Raw genomic sequence first — 18525 nt, forward strand, 5'->3', positions numbered from 1 at the left:
GTCTAGAAGGGGAAGCTCAATTAAAGTGCATAATCTTTGCAGTGTGCACTTGTGATCATGAGAAATGGCTCTATCTCAAACATTTACACCTCCTCGACATTGGTTCCTGATACAGAGCTTGTGGCAATAAACATTACCGGCACAGCTGCATCAGACCTGCAACAAATCTTCTGAAGAGGCCTTTCAGACAGTAAGAAGGGGTGGATAGAGCAAAGAGAGGGAACACACTGTGTAGCCTTGACGATGTCAAACGATGAATAATCTTCTTGATGTTGAGGCAAGGAAGTGTGAGGTGGTTGCTGCCGGCAGCTAGCATCCCCGCCACCATTGGTGGACGATCCGCCACCGCATGGAACCTATGCGAAAATATTGCATATGTTGTTCTCAACCACCGTGACTGGAACATTTCACTAATAAACTTGGCAAAAAAGGGGCGCAGAAAGGAAATGCTGATGAGCAAATATACTTCATAAGCACAAGACATACTAATAATTTGTCTTACAAGAACTTGCTGTTTGGCTAGTTGGTAGCTGATTATGGTAAGACAGAGCCTCAAAAACACAAACATGTACAGCCATACACAAAAAGACCTGCCAGACACAAGTGCCTGTGCCTGGGGGGATCTTTTGGGGTGATTGTGTGTGGGGGTGTGTAGGCCGGGGTGTTTTTAGCCCTCTACTTTGTTTTACCATAACGTATTAGCATGATCGTCATAAATGGAGGATGCCAACAAGTTACGACTTGTACATCTTTTCAACTGACAAACCGTGGTCTACTAAATCCGACTTTCGTCTTAACGCTGTCAACGGCTAGTAAAAAGGTTCACACCAGGCAAGCTACTTGAATACTCAGAAGGCAGTCTGCAAGCCACACTGACATGCTACCACCAATAAACGAAACTTTCACGTCAGACCAAAAGGTTTTGACAGGTGTTGTAGAAGTGGCGGGGCTATTGTCGTTGCAGGGTGTACGCCAGAGAGACTTTCTCGCGCCTGCGGCGCTCGTGCTGAGTCAGTCAGGCCGGATTATACCTCTCTCGAGCCTTACGGCGCTCTACCTTCAAATTAACATCACTGATTTTCCTGGGGGAGCAGTGGGGGCAGTAGTAGAGACCGAGCCTGCTCTCCTGGAGCAGCATCTTCGCTCGTGCCAGGCTTTTCGTACGCTGCTCTCCGTGACTTTCCAAAAACTTTTAATGATCACATTTGAGTTCAATAAACGTCCTTCTGCAAATACATGGACAAAAATCGGTAGGCGGGAGCCGCACAGGTAGCGAAACGAAAGCAAAGCAGGTACGTCCCACGCACCTATTTTAGAGACAGCGCTATTCTCAGGTGCTCTCCCGAGGCCTCCGCTTGCTGGTTACGTGTGCCCTCCCGGAGCAGTACTTGTAAAAAATCCAATCTATCGCAGTGACGAAAAAAGAATGCAACGAAAAAAAAAGTGCCGGCACAAGAAGCGTGCTACAGATTTGAGGACGACGCAAAAAATTGTGACCTGCTAGCAGAATCTGTATGTTTGTAAACTACTGCATCTCGACATAAATGACAGTATCGTTAAACGTTGTCCCTGGGTCACGTTGAAGTAACGCATAACTCGACTCTCTCTCTCTTTCTACTCAAACAGTAATTTCCTAGTAATACTGCAGTGAGAAGGAAACTAAGGAGGTGAAGCTGGAGAACAGGCACACAGTTGGAATGGCCCTAAACTAACAAGTTTATCGCAGAATTCAACAGGAGCACCACATTGTTTAGCAACGAGGTAAGAAGTACCTGCCCCGCAGTTGCAGTGTAATAAACCGGAGCGCACGACGGATCTACCTCGTCGTCCATGATAGCCGACCGTTCTTTTTTGTTTATCTTTGAACGCTGTAGTTGTCGAGCGTCAAACTAGTTACGCCACACAAATAAAGTAAATGCTTAATATTATGTGCCGAGTTAAAAACAATACTTGTTTACATTCTTTGTGTCAAACATGGAAGAAATGCATATATTATAAGAATCAACAATAAACCAAACCATAAATCACGCGTTAACCTTTCTACGCATATGTCGACATTAAACCAAGTCAATCCTAAGACGCTTTTAAAAAAAATAGCGCTACAGAAATGCATGTATGAATATAAGCGACGTAGTCATGACGTAGTGTACAAACAGAAAGCAAAAGCCCGCGATAGACCGCGGAGTGCACGCGTCTGCAGCAATTCTGCAGGAGCGCAGTTGTGTAAGGATTGTTGTTGGTCGTGTCGTCTGGTGTGGTAGAGAAAGTTCTTTCTCTATGGTCGTGTAACAAAGGTAAGCATTCAGCTTTTCATTGAGGGCTTTGGGTGGTGCCTCAGTGTGCTATACGATATCTTCGGCCGTTTGGCACTAGTTTGGAGGCTGTATGCACGTTGTGGACGTGTCACCTGACAAATTGTAACACTAGTTGCGCATAGCTCATTTTATAACACGAATTATCGACCAGCGACATAACTGCATGTCATGTAAACCTATGCCATGTCCATGGTCATGTCGCCGTAAGTGTGTGTCACCGAAACCAAGAATTTATCCAGCTCTGTGGAGTGAATTCGCGGGGCTTGTTCTGCCAACACCTACACACAAAGGTGGCCCAACCCGGATACCGGTTTCTCGTTCATGTTGACACCGCAGACCTTGGGTTAGCTTGAGGTTGGCTTCGCAGGCGTGTGCCTGACTAAATATTGAACTCGCGCATTCGTGGGGTGTACGTGTACCGTGTTTTGGCTAGAGAAGTCAGTTCACGATGTAATAAACAGTCGTAATCGTGGACTAAGGATGCCGAGGGTAATACTGAACTGTGAGCGTTGCTTTTTACCTTGCTTTGGGCATTTTCACCCCTTTACCACTGGCAGTGCGCCGCACTTGCAGAGTGCCCCACAAGTGTCCGTTTGCGCGTCAGCAGTGCCTTCGTTCATTTGTAGGAAAACGCCCGCGGAAGAGGAAAAACTCCGCTTTGACCTTTTCGCACTGGCGCGACCGTATCGGCGGCGATAACGCACCACCCTCTCTGCCGCACGTATCATTAGCTGATGCACACATTTCATCTAACAGTCCTTGTTGTGCATGTCGTTGGCGAACTTTGTCTCTTAGATTTGGTGGAGTGCACGCGCGTCGTTGCACGGTCGAAAAGCCAAGGTTGGGCCCCGCTTTTCCAGCCATAAATGACCACGCTGGTTGTGATCTCAGCGACACATAATTCTTAATTTTAAATGAAGGTAGTTGTTTTGATGTTGCCTATCTCCACTATTGACCTCGGCTGCTTTTCATATTCACAAAGACATCCTTTTCTATGCAGAATAGCACTGCAGACTCTCGTGTGCTGAATATTCAATCCAGCATTACAGGACCTGAATTGTCACATGGTGAAAGCACACCCTCTCTCGTGACGATGTTGCACAGCTCTCAGCTGTGTGGCATTGAAATAGCTCTTTGGAACAAAGGACATAGTAATGTGAACATTAGTAAAGACAAGGCACTGTGAATGCACAATGCTACTGGGGAAAAAATTATACACATCCCCTGCTTCATGGAAATCTGTTTACGTGAAGCCTTCATAAGCCAGCGAGGCAAATTGACAAGCTATGACTCGAAACTCACTTCAAATTTCAATTATGAACATGACAGCTCTTGGCACCAGCAGTTACCAGAGTGATGCGATCCCACAGCAAAAAAAAAAGGGGGGGGGGGGGGGCTAGGGCAATGTACGATGAGACAGCTCGCACGAACCATCTCGCAGCCACAACAGCGTTTGTAGGACTACTGCATTACCAGCTCAACCACATAAGTGGGGCGGGGGAATTTGTACTAGGTCTGTGGTACCTTGTAGCAAACTCTGTGGTGAGTCCAGGAGTGTGGAATGGAAGTTGGAGCCAAATGAGACTCAAACGTCAAAAAGCTAATTGTGACGAAAGGCCTTTGTGAAAGAGCAGGCTAGTTGGTGGCACCCCCAGCAACTTCTGAAAGCCATGTGAGCATCTGGGTGTGCAGAAACAATGGTAACAAACACATCATAGTGGCAGCACATGTAACAAAGGAAAGGAAGTCATCCCAGTTAGAATGGTCTGATGAATGTTTCCCGAGGCCATTAAGGTGTGAATGACATGCTGTAACGACCAAACACGCTGCGCATCTGTCACTCTTCTAGAAACCTTTCATACATGAGCAGTGTGTCAATTATGATAGCACAATGGTGGCAATGGCGACAACACAAACATGCTTCAAGCGGCCATTTAATTGCTACTGCATTAAAAAAAGGGGTTTGAATGTAGAAGAGAAATGCGGCTTCATGCACATTTATAGAGACAGACACAAGTGCAGATGCACCTTTGGACATCTTTATCAAATTAACTCGAAACATTTTGTGCATATGCACATAAATTCCTTGTCTTTTTCTTTTAAACTTGCAATCACCACACAGATTTAAAAAAAGTAGTTTGTAAGGAAATTTAATTTTTATTGAGCCACAGGAAACTGGTGTAAGCCGATTCAAACTTGCTTTTTTTTTTTTTTTTCAGATTACAGAGCTGATACTCAACCATAGTGTTTGTACTGTGGCATTTTGCACCAAAATGTTTGTCCCATAACATGAACTAATGTGTTCACAGGCCTCTCATCTAGAATACTGCAACATGCCTGGCATCTGCCCTCGGTGCAACACGACCGTATACTTCAATGAGGAGAAGATCGCCATCGGCAAGCACTGGCACATCAAGTGCTTCTCCTGTGGTAACTTGCTTTATGTGCCATCACAATCTGCTAAGTGTTGTTCCTCTTTGCTTTGTCTAGTACTGGTTAAGTCTAACACTGCTGTTCCACTCGGAAATGCCTTTCACGTGTGTCAAGCAATGCTGGATTATGCCATATCAACATATCAGCAAATCATCTTTCCCCAATGAGACTTTCATGTGCATGCATTTCATTAATCATTGCCACTATATTATTACAAATAAATTTTACACAGTTTACGGCAACTGCTTTTTAATACCTCTTTACAGCCACGTCACATCTAACTTGCGTGATTCATTGCTACATTTTGAGGTAGAAAAGAACTGGGCAATTCATAAAACAAGAATGCTTTCGCTTATCGTGAAATTTGTGCCTTTGCATAAAATTCATTCCAAGTTTCGCTTTTCTTGGTTCACTCCACTGCTCAGCCATCTACGAAACAAGAAAAAAAGAATTTACAGAAAAGCTGTATCAAGTGATAAAGCTGAGTGCTGGGCAGCTTATCAAAACTGCGTCTCTGATTACAAGCGTGAACTTGAAGCGGCTAAGCGCAATTATTTTCAAGCACTCTTCCTTTGCTGCTTCGAAATAAACAGCGCAAGTTTTGGGAAATGGTTAGCGGTAAACCAAAACAAGATATCCAACTATTTGATGTGCTGTGTTGCTCTGCATAACCTATTTAAATGTTTGTTTTCTGATCAGTCTTTTTCATCACCTGTATTTAATAACCCCTTGTTTCCCACCATCGATCCCATAATCATTGACTGGGTTGGAATAACAAAACTCGTAGAGAATTTAAAGGTATGTGCACCTGGCCCTGATGACATAACTGCTCAGTTTTTGAAATGCATTGTAACCCACTCATCTATTATTTTATCTAAACACAAGTGTTTGTACCTTTTAGAAGTCTGCTACACACAAACACTTCCTTTCTTTTTTAACCTCCACCTTGCTTGAAACGCTCTTCATATTTAAAAAATCGAATGAGGCTCACTGGGTCGACCATGTTTGCACACATAGCATCACTATTTTTGCGATTTTGTCACTGATATCCTTGAGACCGATCTAAATAAAGTGTTATTGGCAGCAGGGACTCTGCTGGCTTCCACGAAACACCTCAGTTTGACGCCATAAGAGAGAAACGTGACCACAGCACCAATTGAAAGCCACTGTGAACCTGGATGTCATAGCCATCTTTGTTTATTTGGACAGTGTTGCCAGCTCAAGTAGCGAATTATAGAGTTGCCAATAAAGTTGCGCCATGCTGAGAAGATGGACAAGAAACAGGCAGCCAGGTTGGAGCGAGCATCGGCTACCAAACACCAGCACCGCGCCGGGGAAACTGATGAGGAACAGGCTGCCCGATTGCAGTAAAAGTGGGACAGCAAGCACTGGCAGACCCAGACTGCCCGCACCGTCAACCGGTATGGTTGACCGGGCACCTCATGCATAACGGCCAGTGCAGCATCGTGGAACAAGTTTTTGACGTTCCTGTAGAGGTCTACAAAATCGTTGAGTGTCTTCCTCGCAACATCTAGAATGGTGCAGACATCTTTGTCAATCTATGTAAGATGAAGACGTTCAAGTCCATGCTTGTCTCAGGTATGGTGTGCATGGAAGACGAACGCCAGGCTCGACTACCCCTTCTGGACATCCCTGTACGGGCTCTACAATGTCACAGTGCCAAAGGGAGCCGTAGACCGCTGTCTGGAGGAATTAGCACACGCCGAAGAAGCTGAAACTGCCCAGGGATTAGGCCAGTTGTGCATCGGCAGTCTTGTGCAAGCAAATAACCTGCTGGCACTGCAGCAGCAGACGTTGATGCGGGACAAGACATGATACCTCGACATCAGCTTCAAAAAAAAGGTGGCACAGAGCCTTCTGTACTACACACACGCAGAAGAACTGTCATTTCCCCAGATATACTTCGGGTAACTGCGGCACATCCGCCAGTATGTGTGCCCTATAGTCTGACTTCACCAACAGCGAGGTCTGCTGCATGGACCATCACGGCATCGTGCCATGCCAAATCTTGTTCATGGTAATGAAGGTACTGCGGTTTTGCATTTGCACAGGGCTCGTCGCCCCCTTCCGGAACTGCAAGGCTACAGCAAACATCACCAAGAAGCTGCTCGAAGATAAAAGCTTCATCGAGGAATGCGTGCAATCAGATTTTGCCTTCTTCTGAGGAATCCCAAACTCAATCTACTACTGGGTGCAACGGAAGCAAGATGTGTTCTGCCATGATTCGGCAACTCGGAAAGTGTACCCTCTTCCTGACCCTGAGTATGTCGAAGCTGCATGACGAGTGCCTCCCGACAGTCATCTAGAGCCTCAAGGAGCCCGTGGAGGAGCATCACCATGCATTCACCAACTTGCACACCTTCTACGAGGTTTAACATGTGAACAGTGACCCTGTGCTGTGTGCCCTCTACTTTGATAAGCTGGTGCGCATCATTATAAAAGTGCTGCAGAGCACAATGTCCTCCCCCTTTGGAAAGCACCGAGTCATCGACTACTTCGAGTGAATGGAGGTTCAGCAGAGGGGGAGTGTTCATGCGCACATGCTCATTTGTCTCGGCAAGGCACCCGAAAAGTCACTCTGCGACAGTATCCCCCATTCAGTCACCCTAGTGGACTCGCTCATGAGTCTCGATACTGATCTCCTCGAGCGGGAACAGTGCCAAATTCACCAGCATACTTTCATGTGCTACAAGTGCAGCAGGACCAAGATGATGTGCCGATTCCACGTATCATGTCGGCCCATGAGGGAGACGTGCATGCTCGCGTCCACCCTGAAGCACGATGGTAAAGCGGTCGAGCTTGAGGTGCTGTGCGCAAAGTTTCATGACATGTACCAGCAGCTCGAGGATGTTGACTACAGCTCCTTGGAGGACTTCTTGACCCACAACTGAAGACTGCAAAGAAGACTTCTTCAGGGTATTGAAGGTGGGCATCAAACCGACTGTGTTTCTGAAACGGGAGGCACGTCAAAAGTTCGTGAGCGCCTTCAACCTCCATTTTACAATCAAACATGGATATTCAGTTCATTGTGGATACATACTTGTGCACCATGTACGTGGTGGACAAGATGAACGAGGCGCACCGCGGTTTCTCCAACCTGCACAATGCGCCTGCAGACATCTAGAAAAAGAGCACCCTGACCTCAAGCTTGACAGCTGGTTGTGGTGCTGGGCGTGCATGTGCTAAATGGCGTCGAGATGAGCAGTCGGGAAACTGCGGGAATCCTCCTCTGCTTCTACATGTTCGAGTGCAATCACCAGGTCGTCTTTGTGCCGGCTTTGCACCCGGAAGAATGAGTCCACGTCCGCCAGCAGCAAGAGATAGAAGACTCCACGAACCTGTCTAAGCTAAACATTGTGGAAAAGTAACTAAACGCGCCTCAGCACCATCATACAGAAGCAGGAGACACCCTCGAAGAAATCTGCTGGCAACTTCTTAGTGACAGGCAGCAGCACCAGCAGCAGCAGCAAACGGCGGTAGGGTACCAAGCAGTGGTGGATGGCACCGCACTCTGCATAGATAAACTGTGTTGTCTGCGCGATGACATGACAGTCAGTGATTACTGTGCCGCCCTGCATCTGACCGACACCAAGCAGCATTCCCTCATTCTAGATATTGAAGCAGTGCACTTAAACCTGACGTGTTCGTGCACACATGAAAAAGGTATGTGTATGGTAAAGACATGTGTATGTCCTTTTTCGTGTTTGCGTGAACGTGTCAGGTTTAAGTGCTGTTATGACTTTGAGGTGGTCCCGTAGCGCTCGTCACCCGTTTCGTGACAGAGCGTTGGTAGCAAAGACTCCGAGTCAGGCGTCGGTGAGAATAACGAAAGGGACTTTATACACTATGTACAGGTCATCATACAGGACAAGATCAGATCGGCACGGGGGCCGAGAGCTCACAGCAAACGCGACTGTTCCCGCACGGCGACGTCCAGCGAGACTGCAACGCGTGACACATCTCGCTCCACTCGAGAGCGGCACTCGGCTCCCGGTGGGTCGGTGGATCCGGTTTTCCAGGCGGCGGCGTCGGGGCTTATAAAGCCCCGAGAAACCATTGTCACTCAAACGGCCCAATACAAAGCCAGCACTCGACGGTCGTCCGAGAGGTCCAACCAGCGACCGCGCTGGCCACCCGGTTCAAAGTTGCCGCGCGCGGTGACCTCCAGGCAAAAGGAAATACGGCGCCGGGCTGTCTAGCACTTTGTTGCACGTTTGGACATGTCGCTTGCCGATGCTTCTCCTCAGGACGTCGCTGCCTGACGGCTCAGCATCTTGACTTGTCAAGGGAGAATTAGGGCGCTGTGCCTTTCGGCGCAGCCCCAGGTTTGTCCAAAGGGCGCTCGCAGGGTAAATTCTGCATCTTGGATGAAGTTGAGAGTATGACGGAAGCCCGTCTGGTCGGGATGATGCATACTTAAAAGGAAGAGGTCTGGACACCGACCAAAAATGGTTTAAAAGAGTTATTTACGTTTCGGCTCCCCCGCGGGAGCCTTGTTCACAATGAAAGAAGCGGCAGAGCTGGCGCCCCTTTTTATGTGCGTCTCAAAACATGATTAAGGCACCTGGCATACATGGGCGGCAGATTGCCTTCGTTGCGATTAAGAGTGTGCGCCGTGGTTTGGATGATTAGGGACTCAAGATAAAGACGCGAAGAATGATTTCGCTCCTTGGCAATCACACGAGATTCCTCCCAGTTAATCTTATGTGATGTGGCTGCGCAGTGTTCGGCCAAGGCATTTGATGCAATGTGTCGTTTCTGGACGTCATTCATGTGTTGCTTAAGTCTTGTGTTGAAGTTGCCGGTTTCACCTACGTAGACGTACCGACAATCCGCACACGGAATGACATACACCACGCCTGGGAACTTGTCCTTTTCCAAAGGGTCTTTCACATGCACAAGCTCGTGTCTAAGTTTCCGGGAGGGCACGTGCGCAGCCTGCACGTCATATGACCGCAGGACGCGTGCAAGAGTCTCGCTTATGCCGGGGACATACGGAATCGAAGCCCGTCTTTTAGGGGGTCCAGACTGCGTGGGTGCTGTGCGAGCCAGCTGGCGCCCTACTGAGTCAATGACGTACTCAGGGTATCCACAAGCCATTAATTCCCTCCGCACAAATGCATTGTCCGCCATGTGGTCTTCGGCTGTTGTGCACACGTTTTTTGCCCGACGAAGAAGAGAGCCGACAACAGACCTCTTTTGCGAAGCAGGGTGCACCGATCTGTAGTTTAGGTAGCGGCTCGTGTGTGTGTGCTTCCTAAACACCTTGAATAACAGGTTTGGCCCATCTCGCTGCACAAGGGTGTCCAGAAACGGCAGTTGCCCTTCAGATTCCACTTCAACGGTGAACTTGATTGCTGCTTGTATATTGTTTAGGTGAGCCGTGAAAGGGTCAAGGTTCTTCCTTTGCAAGATGCTGAAACAGTCGTCGACATATCTGAGGAAGACTTTAGGTGCCGGTGTAAACGACGACAACGCTTGAGCTTCGATAGCCTCCATTGTTAGGTTGGCTACTGTGACCGAAATCGACGCACCCATTGCTGCTCCGTGTACTTGCCGATAAAATTTCTTCTGGAACGTGAAATACGTATTTGATAGGAAAAATTTTAGTAGCCTACCTAGGTCAGGCACATCGATGGGGGATCTGTCAGGCAACGTCGGGTCTTCGTCAAGGGCGGCGACGCAAACTTCCACGGCCATGTCTATTGGTACGCTTGTAAACAGTGAGACCACGTCAAAAGAAACTAAGACTTCATCGGGGTGGACGCTTGTCCCTTTAACCTTTTCAATGAAGTCGTACGTGTCGCGTATGTGCATGGCACGTTTTCCAACGAGTGGCGAAATGATTCTGTGAAGAAAATTTGACAGCTTGTGGAGCGGCGAACGTGTGAAGTCCACAATGGGGCGCAGGGGAACATCGGGCTTGTGCACTTTCGGTAGGCAGTATATTGCTGGGGCAGATCCATTGTGGCAAATCAGTCTGTAGTACAAATGCTTGTGCTGAGGCGGCACCATACGGAAGACGTCGGCGAGCAGTTTCTGCAGATCCCTCTGAAGCTTGGGTGTCGGGTCTCTTGCGACGCTGGCGTACGTGTGAACATCACTCAATAGCAAGCACATTTTTTCGATGTATTTGCTCTTGTCTAGAAGGACGGTAGCGTTCCCCTTGTCGGCGGGAAGTACGACAATATCTCGGTTCTCCTGCAACCTCTTGACGGCATCACGTTCTTGCTTGCACAAGGTGTCCACGGTGGGTTGGGCGTGCAACTTCGACAATACGTTTACGACGCGTGTGCGAGCCTCGTCACGGCGGGATTGGTCGACCAAGTTGACAGCGCGCTCGCCACGGCGCATATTACTTTCTTCGTGTCCGTTGCAGGTCCCGTGTTGAAGTTGAGACCAAGACTTAGAAGCTCAAGCGTTGTCGTCGTTTACACCGGCACCTAAAGTCTTCCTCAGATATGTCGACGACTGTTTCAGCATTTTGCAAAGGAAGAACCTTGACCCTTTCACGGCTCACCTAAACAATATACAAGCAGCAATCAAGTTCACCGTTGAAGTGGAATCTGAAGGGCAACTGCCGTTTCTGGACACCCTTGTGCAGCGAGATGGGCCAAACCTGTTATTCAAGGTGTTTAGGAAGCACACTCACACGGGCCGCTACCTAAACTACAGATCGGTGCACCCTGCTTCGCAAAAGAGGTCTGTTGTCGGCTCTCTTCTTCGTCGGGCAAAAAACGTGTGCACAACAGCCGAAGACCACATGGCGGACAATGCACTTGTGCGGAGGGAATTAATGGCTTGTGGATACCCTGAGTACGTCATTGACTCAGTAGGGCGCCAGCTGGCTCGCACAGCACCCACGCAGTCTGGACCCCCTAAAAGACGGGCTTCGATTCCGTATGTCCCCGGCATAAGCGAGACTCTTGCACGCGTCCTGCGGTTATATGACGTGCAGGCTGCGCACGTGCCCTCCTGGAAACTTAGACACGAGCTCGTGCATGTGAAAGACCCTTTGGAAAAGGACAAGTTCCCAGGCGTGGTGTATGTCATTCCGTGTGCGGATTGTCGGTACGTCTACGTAGGTGAAACCGGCAACTTCAAAACAAGACTTAAGCAACACATGAATGACGTCCAGAAACGACACGTTGCATCAAATGCCTTGGCCGAACACTGCGCAGCCACATCACATAAGATTAACTGGGAGAAATCTCGTGTGATTGCCAAGGAGCGAAATCATTCTTCGCGTCTTTATCTTGAGTCCCTAATCATCCAAACCACGGCGCACACTCTTAATCGCAACGAAGGCAATCTGCCGCCCATGTATGCCAGGTGCCTTAATCATGTTTTGAGACGCACATAAAAAGGGGCGCCAGCTCTAGCGCTTCTTTCATTGTGAACAAGGCTCCCGTGGGGGAGCCGAAACGTAAATAACTCTTTTTAAACCATTTTTGGTCGGTGTCCAGACCTCTTCCTTTTAAATTCTGCATCTTGTAGATTCGGAATCCGAGCTGGTGGTAATGGCACAACAGCATCCCCGCCATCAGATAAGGCGCCGGGAAGACGAGATGCCTCCACGTGACTCGGATGCCAGGCGCGCACGTTCGTCAGGCTCGTCCAAGTTCACGTCCAGTGTCTGGACGCCAGGTAACTTCACGTGCCCAGGTCCCCCTCGCCAGGACAGGAGCTCTGCTCACCGTGTTGTCGCCAAGGCACCTCGACCAGCTCCGCTCGGGTCGTTCCTAAGCCCTTGCTTCTCACCACTGGTCCCGGTTGGTCGTTCTGCAGCTTGCAAAACCGACCGGCAAAAGGCAACACCCAACACGAACAAATGCCCTCTGTCCCCCGTCAAACACCAGACAATGCCATACTCCAAATCAACCTAACTAAATTGCTATCCCCCTTTTTGCTCCCGCTGCAACAAGAGGCAGGTGTACGATCTGGTACCCAAGGCTCAAACAACCAGTTTTCAAATTAACAACACACTAAAATATCAGGAACAATTAATAATCAGCAATAATAATGAAAATTAGAATGGTCCCCTTGAAATCACTTAGACCGAAAACATACTACTGAGGAAGCAAGTGAGGTCATTCATCTTTCCCGGTGATATTTTCGAGGAATCAGAAGCTGCTTATATTTGCGACCCTGCTTATCCGTGTAGCAGCGGTACAATAAGCCAGATTCCTCGTAAAATGAAACCCTCTTTTTTTTCACTCACCGTTTGACGCTCTTCCTCAGATCGGCTATTGAACAGTCTTCCTGTTGCTCGCGAATCAGAGTTTCCCTTTCAACTGCAGCCAGCTCCTGCCAGCTGGCGGAAACCGAAGCTAGTGTGGAGCCCACGTCGCCTAACTGCGGCATCGCATCCATATCGCGGCTAGCACTGCACGTGTCACTCCCACTCACTTCCAGGACACGCTCGCCCAGGCCAGCCTCCGAGCTCTGCCTCTCCCGTGCCTGCTCGCCACTTAAGTTACCTTGATCGGTCCGTGTGCCGCACCGCTGTTCACTCACCGACGTAAAGTCAAGTTCCCTCGACAGCGGGCGCGCTTTGGATCGCGTGAGGGCCATGTACGCCACATCGGCAAAGAACGATTTGCCCTGATCCTTCAGCAGCTGCTCCGAGCTATTTGAGAAGAGGTAGGGAAAGTGCTCCGGGAGGGTGGCAGACACAGCGGCTTCTGTGTTAAGTTTCCCAAACTCTCCTTCAATGATAACCGTTGTGATCGGTAAACACACTCTCCTCCTCGGCCACTTGCCGTATCCTAGCGCACTCTCCCGTAAAATCACTCGAGGAGACGAAAGACGGGTGGACAATGTCCATAGTTGCTGCAGAGTCCCGAAGTGCTCGGCACTTCTTACCGTTTACCTTAATTTCCTGCACATAGGGCTCCAATAGTCGTATGTTTTTGTGCGTTTCCTCTATTGTTGCAAAAGCAATTTTCTCTTGGCAGTTCGCAGTGATGTGCCCTTGCATTTTGCAATTGTAGCAGGTTAACGGTTTCCGTTTTTCAAAAGAACGCGTCGTATCGTTTTGCTGTTTGGGACCATCACTATCATTCCGAGATGCATTTTGTCCTTCCCTTAGTTTCTTTGGTAAGGGACTCTTCTTCGCGAAACTCGTGACGCGTGATTTCCTTCCGTTCGTCGGGCTCCCCGGAAAACCCATCTCTCCTATCTGCTTTTTCTACGCGCACTGCCTTGCTGTGCGAGCTGCGGCAGGTGTAATACTCTTCCGCTAACTCTGCTGCCTTGTTTAGCTTAACCTCCTTTAGCCTATCTTGCAGCCAGAGCCTGACATCCTCATCAATGCAACGGTAGAACTCCTCCAATGCGATGCATTCGACGATTTTGTCGCGGTCGTTGTAAACCTCTTCGCCCTTCAGCCATTCCACCAGGTCGGCTTTTAGACGAAACGCGAAGTCAACATTAGACTCCCTGCCCTTTTTTGCATACCGGAACCTCTGCCGGAAAGCTTCGAGCGACAATTTGTACTTCCGCAGTAGCGCTTCCTTCACATCACTGTAGCTCTCAAATGCCTCTTTCGATAAGCCAGTTATTACGTCTGATGCCTCCCCAGGAAGCAAGGCTAACAGATTCTGTGCCCAGAGGGATCGCTCAATGCTATTCCGTTCGCACACGTGCTCAAATTTCACGATGTATTTGGCCATATCATCTCCGACGACAAAGGGTGGAAGTTGATCGCGTATTCTTGCAACGTTAGAAGTGAGACTAGGCGCCGGTGCACTATTTCGGGTCTCCAACTCTTTCATATTAAGCTCGTGCTCACGACTCTCTCTCCTTTCCTCCTTTTCTCCCTTTCCCGACGTTCATTGATATCCGCCCAGGCCTCTTCGGCTTCCTCAGCCGTTACGTCCCCAGTCCTCATGACCTCAAGGATCGCATTCTTTCTTTTGGTTGAGCCCAACTCAATGCCCAACTCCTCACAAATTTGGAGAAGTTCCTGTCGTTCACACTGTCCTCCTGCTGTTTACCCTTTTTGAATACTATACCTGCCGTACACTACTATAACGCTACTAGTAAGACATCCGCAAGTATTTCACACACTGCCCTGTTTACCCCCTCAGCATCCCCTGGTTTTTAAAACACTCTCACTAGGCTTGAAACACACAAGGTTAACACAATGCAACACCAAATCCTTCCCTAAGCTACTATAACCTGTGTCAGAGAAAGTCTGGCGGTTGAAGTAAACTTCAGGCACTCACCGTGCCGAGGTAGCCGATGCCGGTCAATCCCGTAGCTGCCATCCACTGTTACGACTTTGAGGTGGTCCCGTAGCTCTCGTCACCCGTTTCGTGACAGAGCGTTGGTAGCGAAGGCTCCGAGTCAGGCGTCAGTGAGAATAACGAAAGGGACTTTATACACTATATACAGGTCATTATACAGGACAAGATCGGATCGGCACGGGGGCCGAGAGCTCACATTGACCTCTCAAAGCCCCAAAATGCATGGTTTCCGGAGTACATGAGAGGCATGTGCCGCCGAGCGGGCCTCCCTCAACATGGTACCCCTGGGGAGGACCAGTGGTGTGCTTGACCATATCTTTGTCCGCAGAATCAGACAGTTTAGACCTCACACAAATGCATTGTACTTCTCTATCGATCGCCTTCTGCTCATCGGCAGCAGCAACAAACGAGAAAATGATGCACTGCTGTCTACTAACTCTACTGAACCGATAAACATTTTGTCGTAAACTGTACAAATGTACTATAGAACATACATATAATGTGAATATTGTTACGGGTGTGTTGGGAGTTGTGGGGATGCGCGACTCTCGCGCGTCCCCTGATGTTTTTCCCGCATAGCGTGTCTCCTGTAATGCGGCTTCGCCGCGTGGCCTGCGTGATGCCCGCGGCGGTCGATGTGGTTGGGGCGCAGTGCGAGAGATGGCGCGAGTGTTGCGCTGCTAACGCAGCTTCACGGCAGGGTTACTTGGGGGCGCAGGGGAGACAGGCCTTCTCTTTCCCGGCGGGTCGACAAAGAGCGTGGACATCCCGCGCGCGCGGCGACCCATGCTTCTGCGAGACCGCCTCGCGTGGCCGCCTTGGAACGCGCCACCGTTCACGTGACCGTACACGCGAACGACCAGGCGTTGGGATCCAGCATGGGGCGAACATATTCGCTCGCTATCCGGTCGCGGTGAATCGGACTTCTAGATTTGTCACGCGCCCATTGGCATGTTTTGTAGATAGCAACTCGGCTAGCAGGCATTGATCTATGAAAGGTGCAATAAATGCCCTTGTGAGTGTTTGCACTACTGTGTTGTTCCTTTGTCCCAAGAGCATGGGTGGGAGAACCCCACAGAGTACAGAAAGACTGTATTTACAATACATACACGAGCAGAGTCAGTGTAGTTGAAAATGGCTGACCAGCAACAACATGCAGCAGCCAGTGTCTCGCGATCTTTCTTTTATCCTTCCGTGACAGGACCCCCGGGGTGCTGAAGCGCTGTCTCGGTGCATGGTAGGCGAAGAATTGCGAGCGAAATATGGCTTCAGCAGCGAAATGTGCACAATTTGACCAGCCATCGGACTTGAAGGATGGATAAAACTATAACGGCAAAATCCCATAATTTACATTGTTAACTTGACGTAGGACTTCATAAAGCCCTGTGTAGCGAGAGAGAAGCTTCTGGGAAAGGCTGCCCCCATACATGGTGACCAAAGGAGCATTCAAGCACCTGGGGCGAACTTAACATCGCAATGGCACCGATCATAACACTCTTTTTGTATACACTGCGAGGCTAATAGACGAGATCGGGCGACTTAACACGCCCTTTGAGTGCGATCGATGACTTCACGAGCGTACTCAGTTGCAACACGTGGCACAGAAGGGAAAATTGTGTCAAACAGCAATGTGGGGTCACGACCATACAAAAGATAAAAGGGTGACTATCCTGCAGTGTCATGTCGGGACGAGTTATACGCGAATGTGGCGTAGGCCAGCATGGCATACCAGTCGCGGTGGTTGTTGGAAACGTACATCGACAGCATCTCTGTGAGTGTTCGGTTTAGACGTTCCATAAGGGCCATTCGTTTGTGGGTGGTAGGTGGTTGGCAGCATGTGCTCAGTGGCACAAAAGTGGAAAAGGTCATCGACAACTCGAGACAAGTACAAGCGGCTGCTGTCTGTAACTGTCGAGGTGCACCGTGTTGGAGAATGACATCGTGAGGAAATCGGCGACGTCTGTTATGCAACTAGTCGGCAACGCCTTTGTGATCATGTAGCGTGTCGTGTACACAGTAGCGACGGCGATCAACTTATTCCCTCTAGTTGTCGTCGGCAAAGGGCCAAGCAGATCAAGACCTATGCGAAAGAAAGGTCAATTACACTTCTCTTTGTGGGCACAGACAGAGGACTTGCTGCTGTAGTAGGCAATGCAGGACCACCTCCAAGGGTTGCATTTCTTAGTTTTCCGAAAGGGTGCGGCCAAAAGCCACAGGGGACGAAAGGCGATGTGGCTGCGGCGAATGGGAAGATGGGCGACATGTTTGCGGTGAACGAGACTGGTGTCCGCATGGCGATGGTGAGCGACTGTACCATGTGTTCCTAGCAGAGCTGTTGGCGCTGTTAGACTTGGTAGTGGGCAAAACACTGCAGGCATTTCCATCAAAACGGCCCAGATTGGTCAGGGTGCGAGGTGTTGAGGGCCACGAGTTGCGACAGTATAGGACGACATGACCAATGCAGCAACAGGTAAAACATATTCGCTGATCGTCCGCAGTTCTCTACTCAGTCGGGTTGCAATAATGCGGAGAGAAGCGTTGGGGTGAAGCGAAAATAGTAGAAGGGCGTTCGTTGGCTCTGGGGTTGGCGACACCCCAGACAATGTTTTCAAGCTCCTGGCGAATGATGGCTTGTACGAGGGGAACTGAAAAAGAGGTAGCATTAGGGCTACGTGAACAGAAAGCTGCAGGCACCATCGCATTCAATTCACATCAAACAATTCGCACCACGTCCTCTGATGGTGACGCATGCTGCTGTGCGGGTTTATCTTCACACGTCGACATTGCGGCAATATTGGGAAGTCTGGTGAATGGTAGCAAGAATGGTTGCAGGCTTTTGGCCTGCTCGAATTGTCGGCACTCTTTGATGATAGCATCAACTGTCGAGCAGCTTTTGCACATGAGCAGATTAAAGGCGTCGTCAGCAATGCCCTTCAGCATGCGCCCGACCTTCTAAGCTTCTGTCATGTCATGATTGGCTTTACGACAAAGCGCCAGCACATCCTGGATGTACATGACATAGGACTTCGCGGGGGATTGGGCACGGGAGGCCAGTTTCTGCTTTGCGGCAATTCTTCGGCCGGGTGGTTTGCCAAACAACTCTACCAACTTCTCTTTGCATTGGTCCCAGCTTATTAGCTGCTCGTCGTGGTTTTCGTACCACACCTTTGCCGTGCTTCTTCAGTAGAACAACAGGTTAGCTAGCATAAGCGTAGAGTCCCATCTGTTGATTCCACTCACGCATTCGTACATCGCCACCCACTCCTCAACGTCGGCGCCATCGGTCCCACAGAAAGTTCCAAGATCCTTGGGTTGCACAACCACAACCGAAGAGGACAGTGACGTAGCTGGCGACGGTGACGTTGGAGACGGCAACGACGTTGATCCCGCATGCTCACAGTCATTCATGGTGGCGACGGTGATGCGACATTCACTGCGGAGCTCCATTTCCAGCAATGGTACCCAGCACCTCCACCAATATGTTATGGAGATGTTGGGAGTATAGA

The 18525-nt window shown here is 49.3% G+C and overlaps 2 protein-coding genes across 4 annotated transcripts in view; one reads left to right on the forward strand and one right to left on the reverse strand.

The window, feature by feature from the left end:
- The window catches only part of Hip14 (palmitoyltransferase Hip14), a 139729-nt gene extending 137885 nt beyond the window's left edge, over window positions 1-1844 (reverse strand). For both annotated transcript variants that reach the window (XM_050182741.2, XM_055073304.1), the window contains exons 1-2: window positions 1773-1844; window positions 229-356 (exon numbers count right to left, since the gene is read on the reverse strand). In XM_050182741.2, the coding sequence (XP_050038698.1) occupies window positions 229-356; window positions 1773-1832 (188 nt within the window). In that variant the 5' untranslated portion in view covers window positions 1833-1844. The remainder of the gene's footprint in view (window positions 1-228; window positions 357-1772) is intronic.
- A 274-nt stretch (window positions 1845-2118) lies between these two features.
- LOC126535900 (cysteine and glycine-rich protein 1-like) overlaps window positions 2119-18525 on the forward strand; it is a 33785-nt gene continuing 17378 nt past the window's right edge. Inside the window, exons 1-2 of one of the 2 annotated variants that reach the window (XR_008613546.2) lie at window positions 2119-2294; window positions 4625-4745. Coding sequence is in view for 1 of the 2 variants with exons in the window: in XM_050182755.3 (XP_050038712.1) it covers window positions 4649-4745 (97 nt within the window). In the remaining variant the exon portion in view is untranslated. The remainder of the gene's footprint in view (window positions 2295-4624; window positions 4746-18525) is intronic. The other variant, XM_050182755.3, reaches the window with a different exon arrangement.

This window comes from Dermacentor andersoni, chromosome 4 (assembly GCF_023375885.2).
Source record: "Dermacentor andersoni chromosome 4, qqDerAnde1_hic_scaffold, whole genome shotgun sequence".
In the NCBI taxonomy this organism is placed as follows: domain Eukaryota; kingdom Metazoa; phylum Arthropoda; class Arachnida; order Ixodida; family Ixodidae; genus Dermacentor; species Dermacentor andersoni.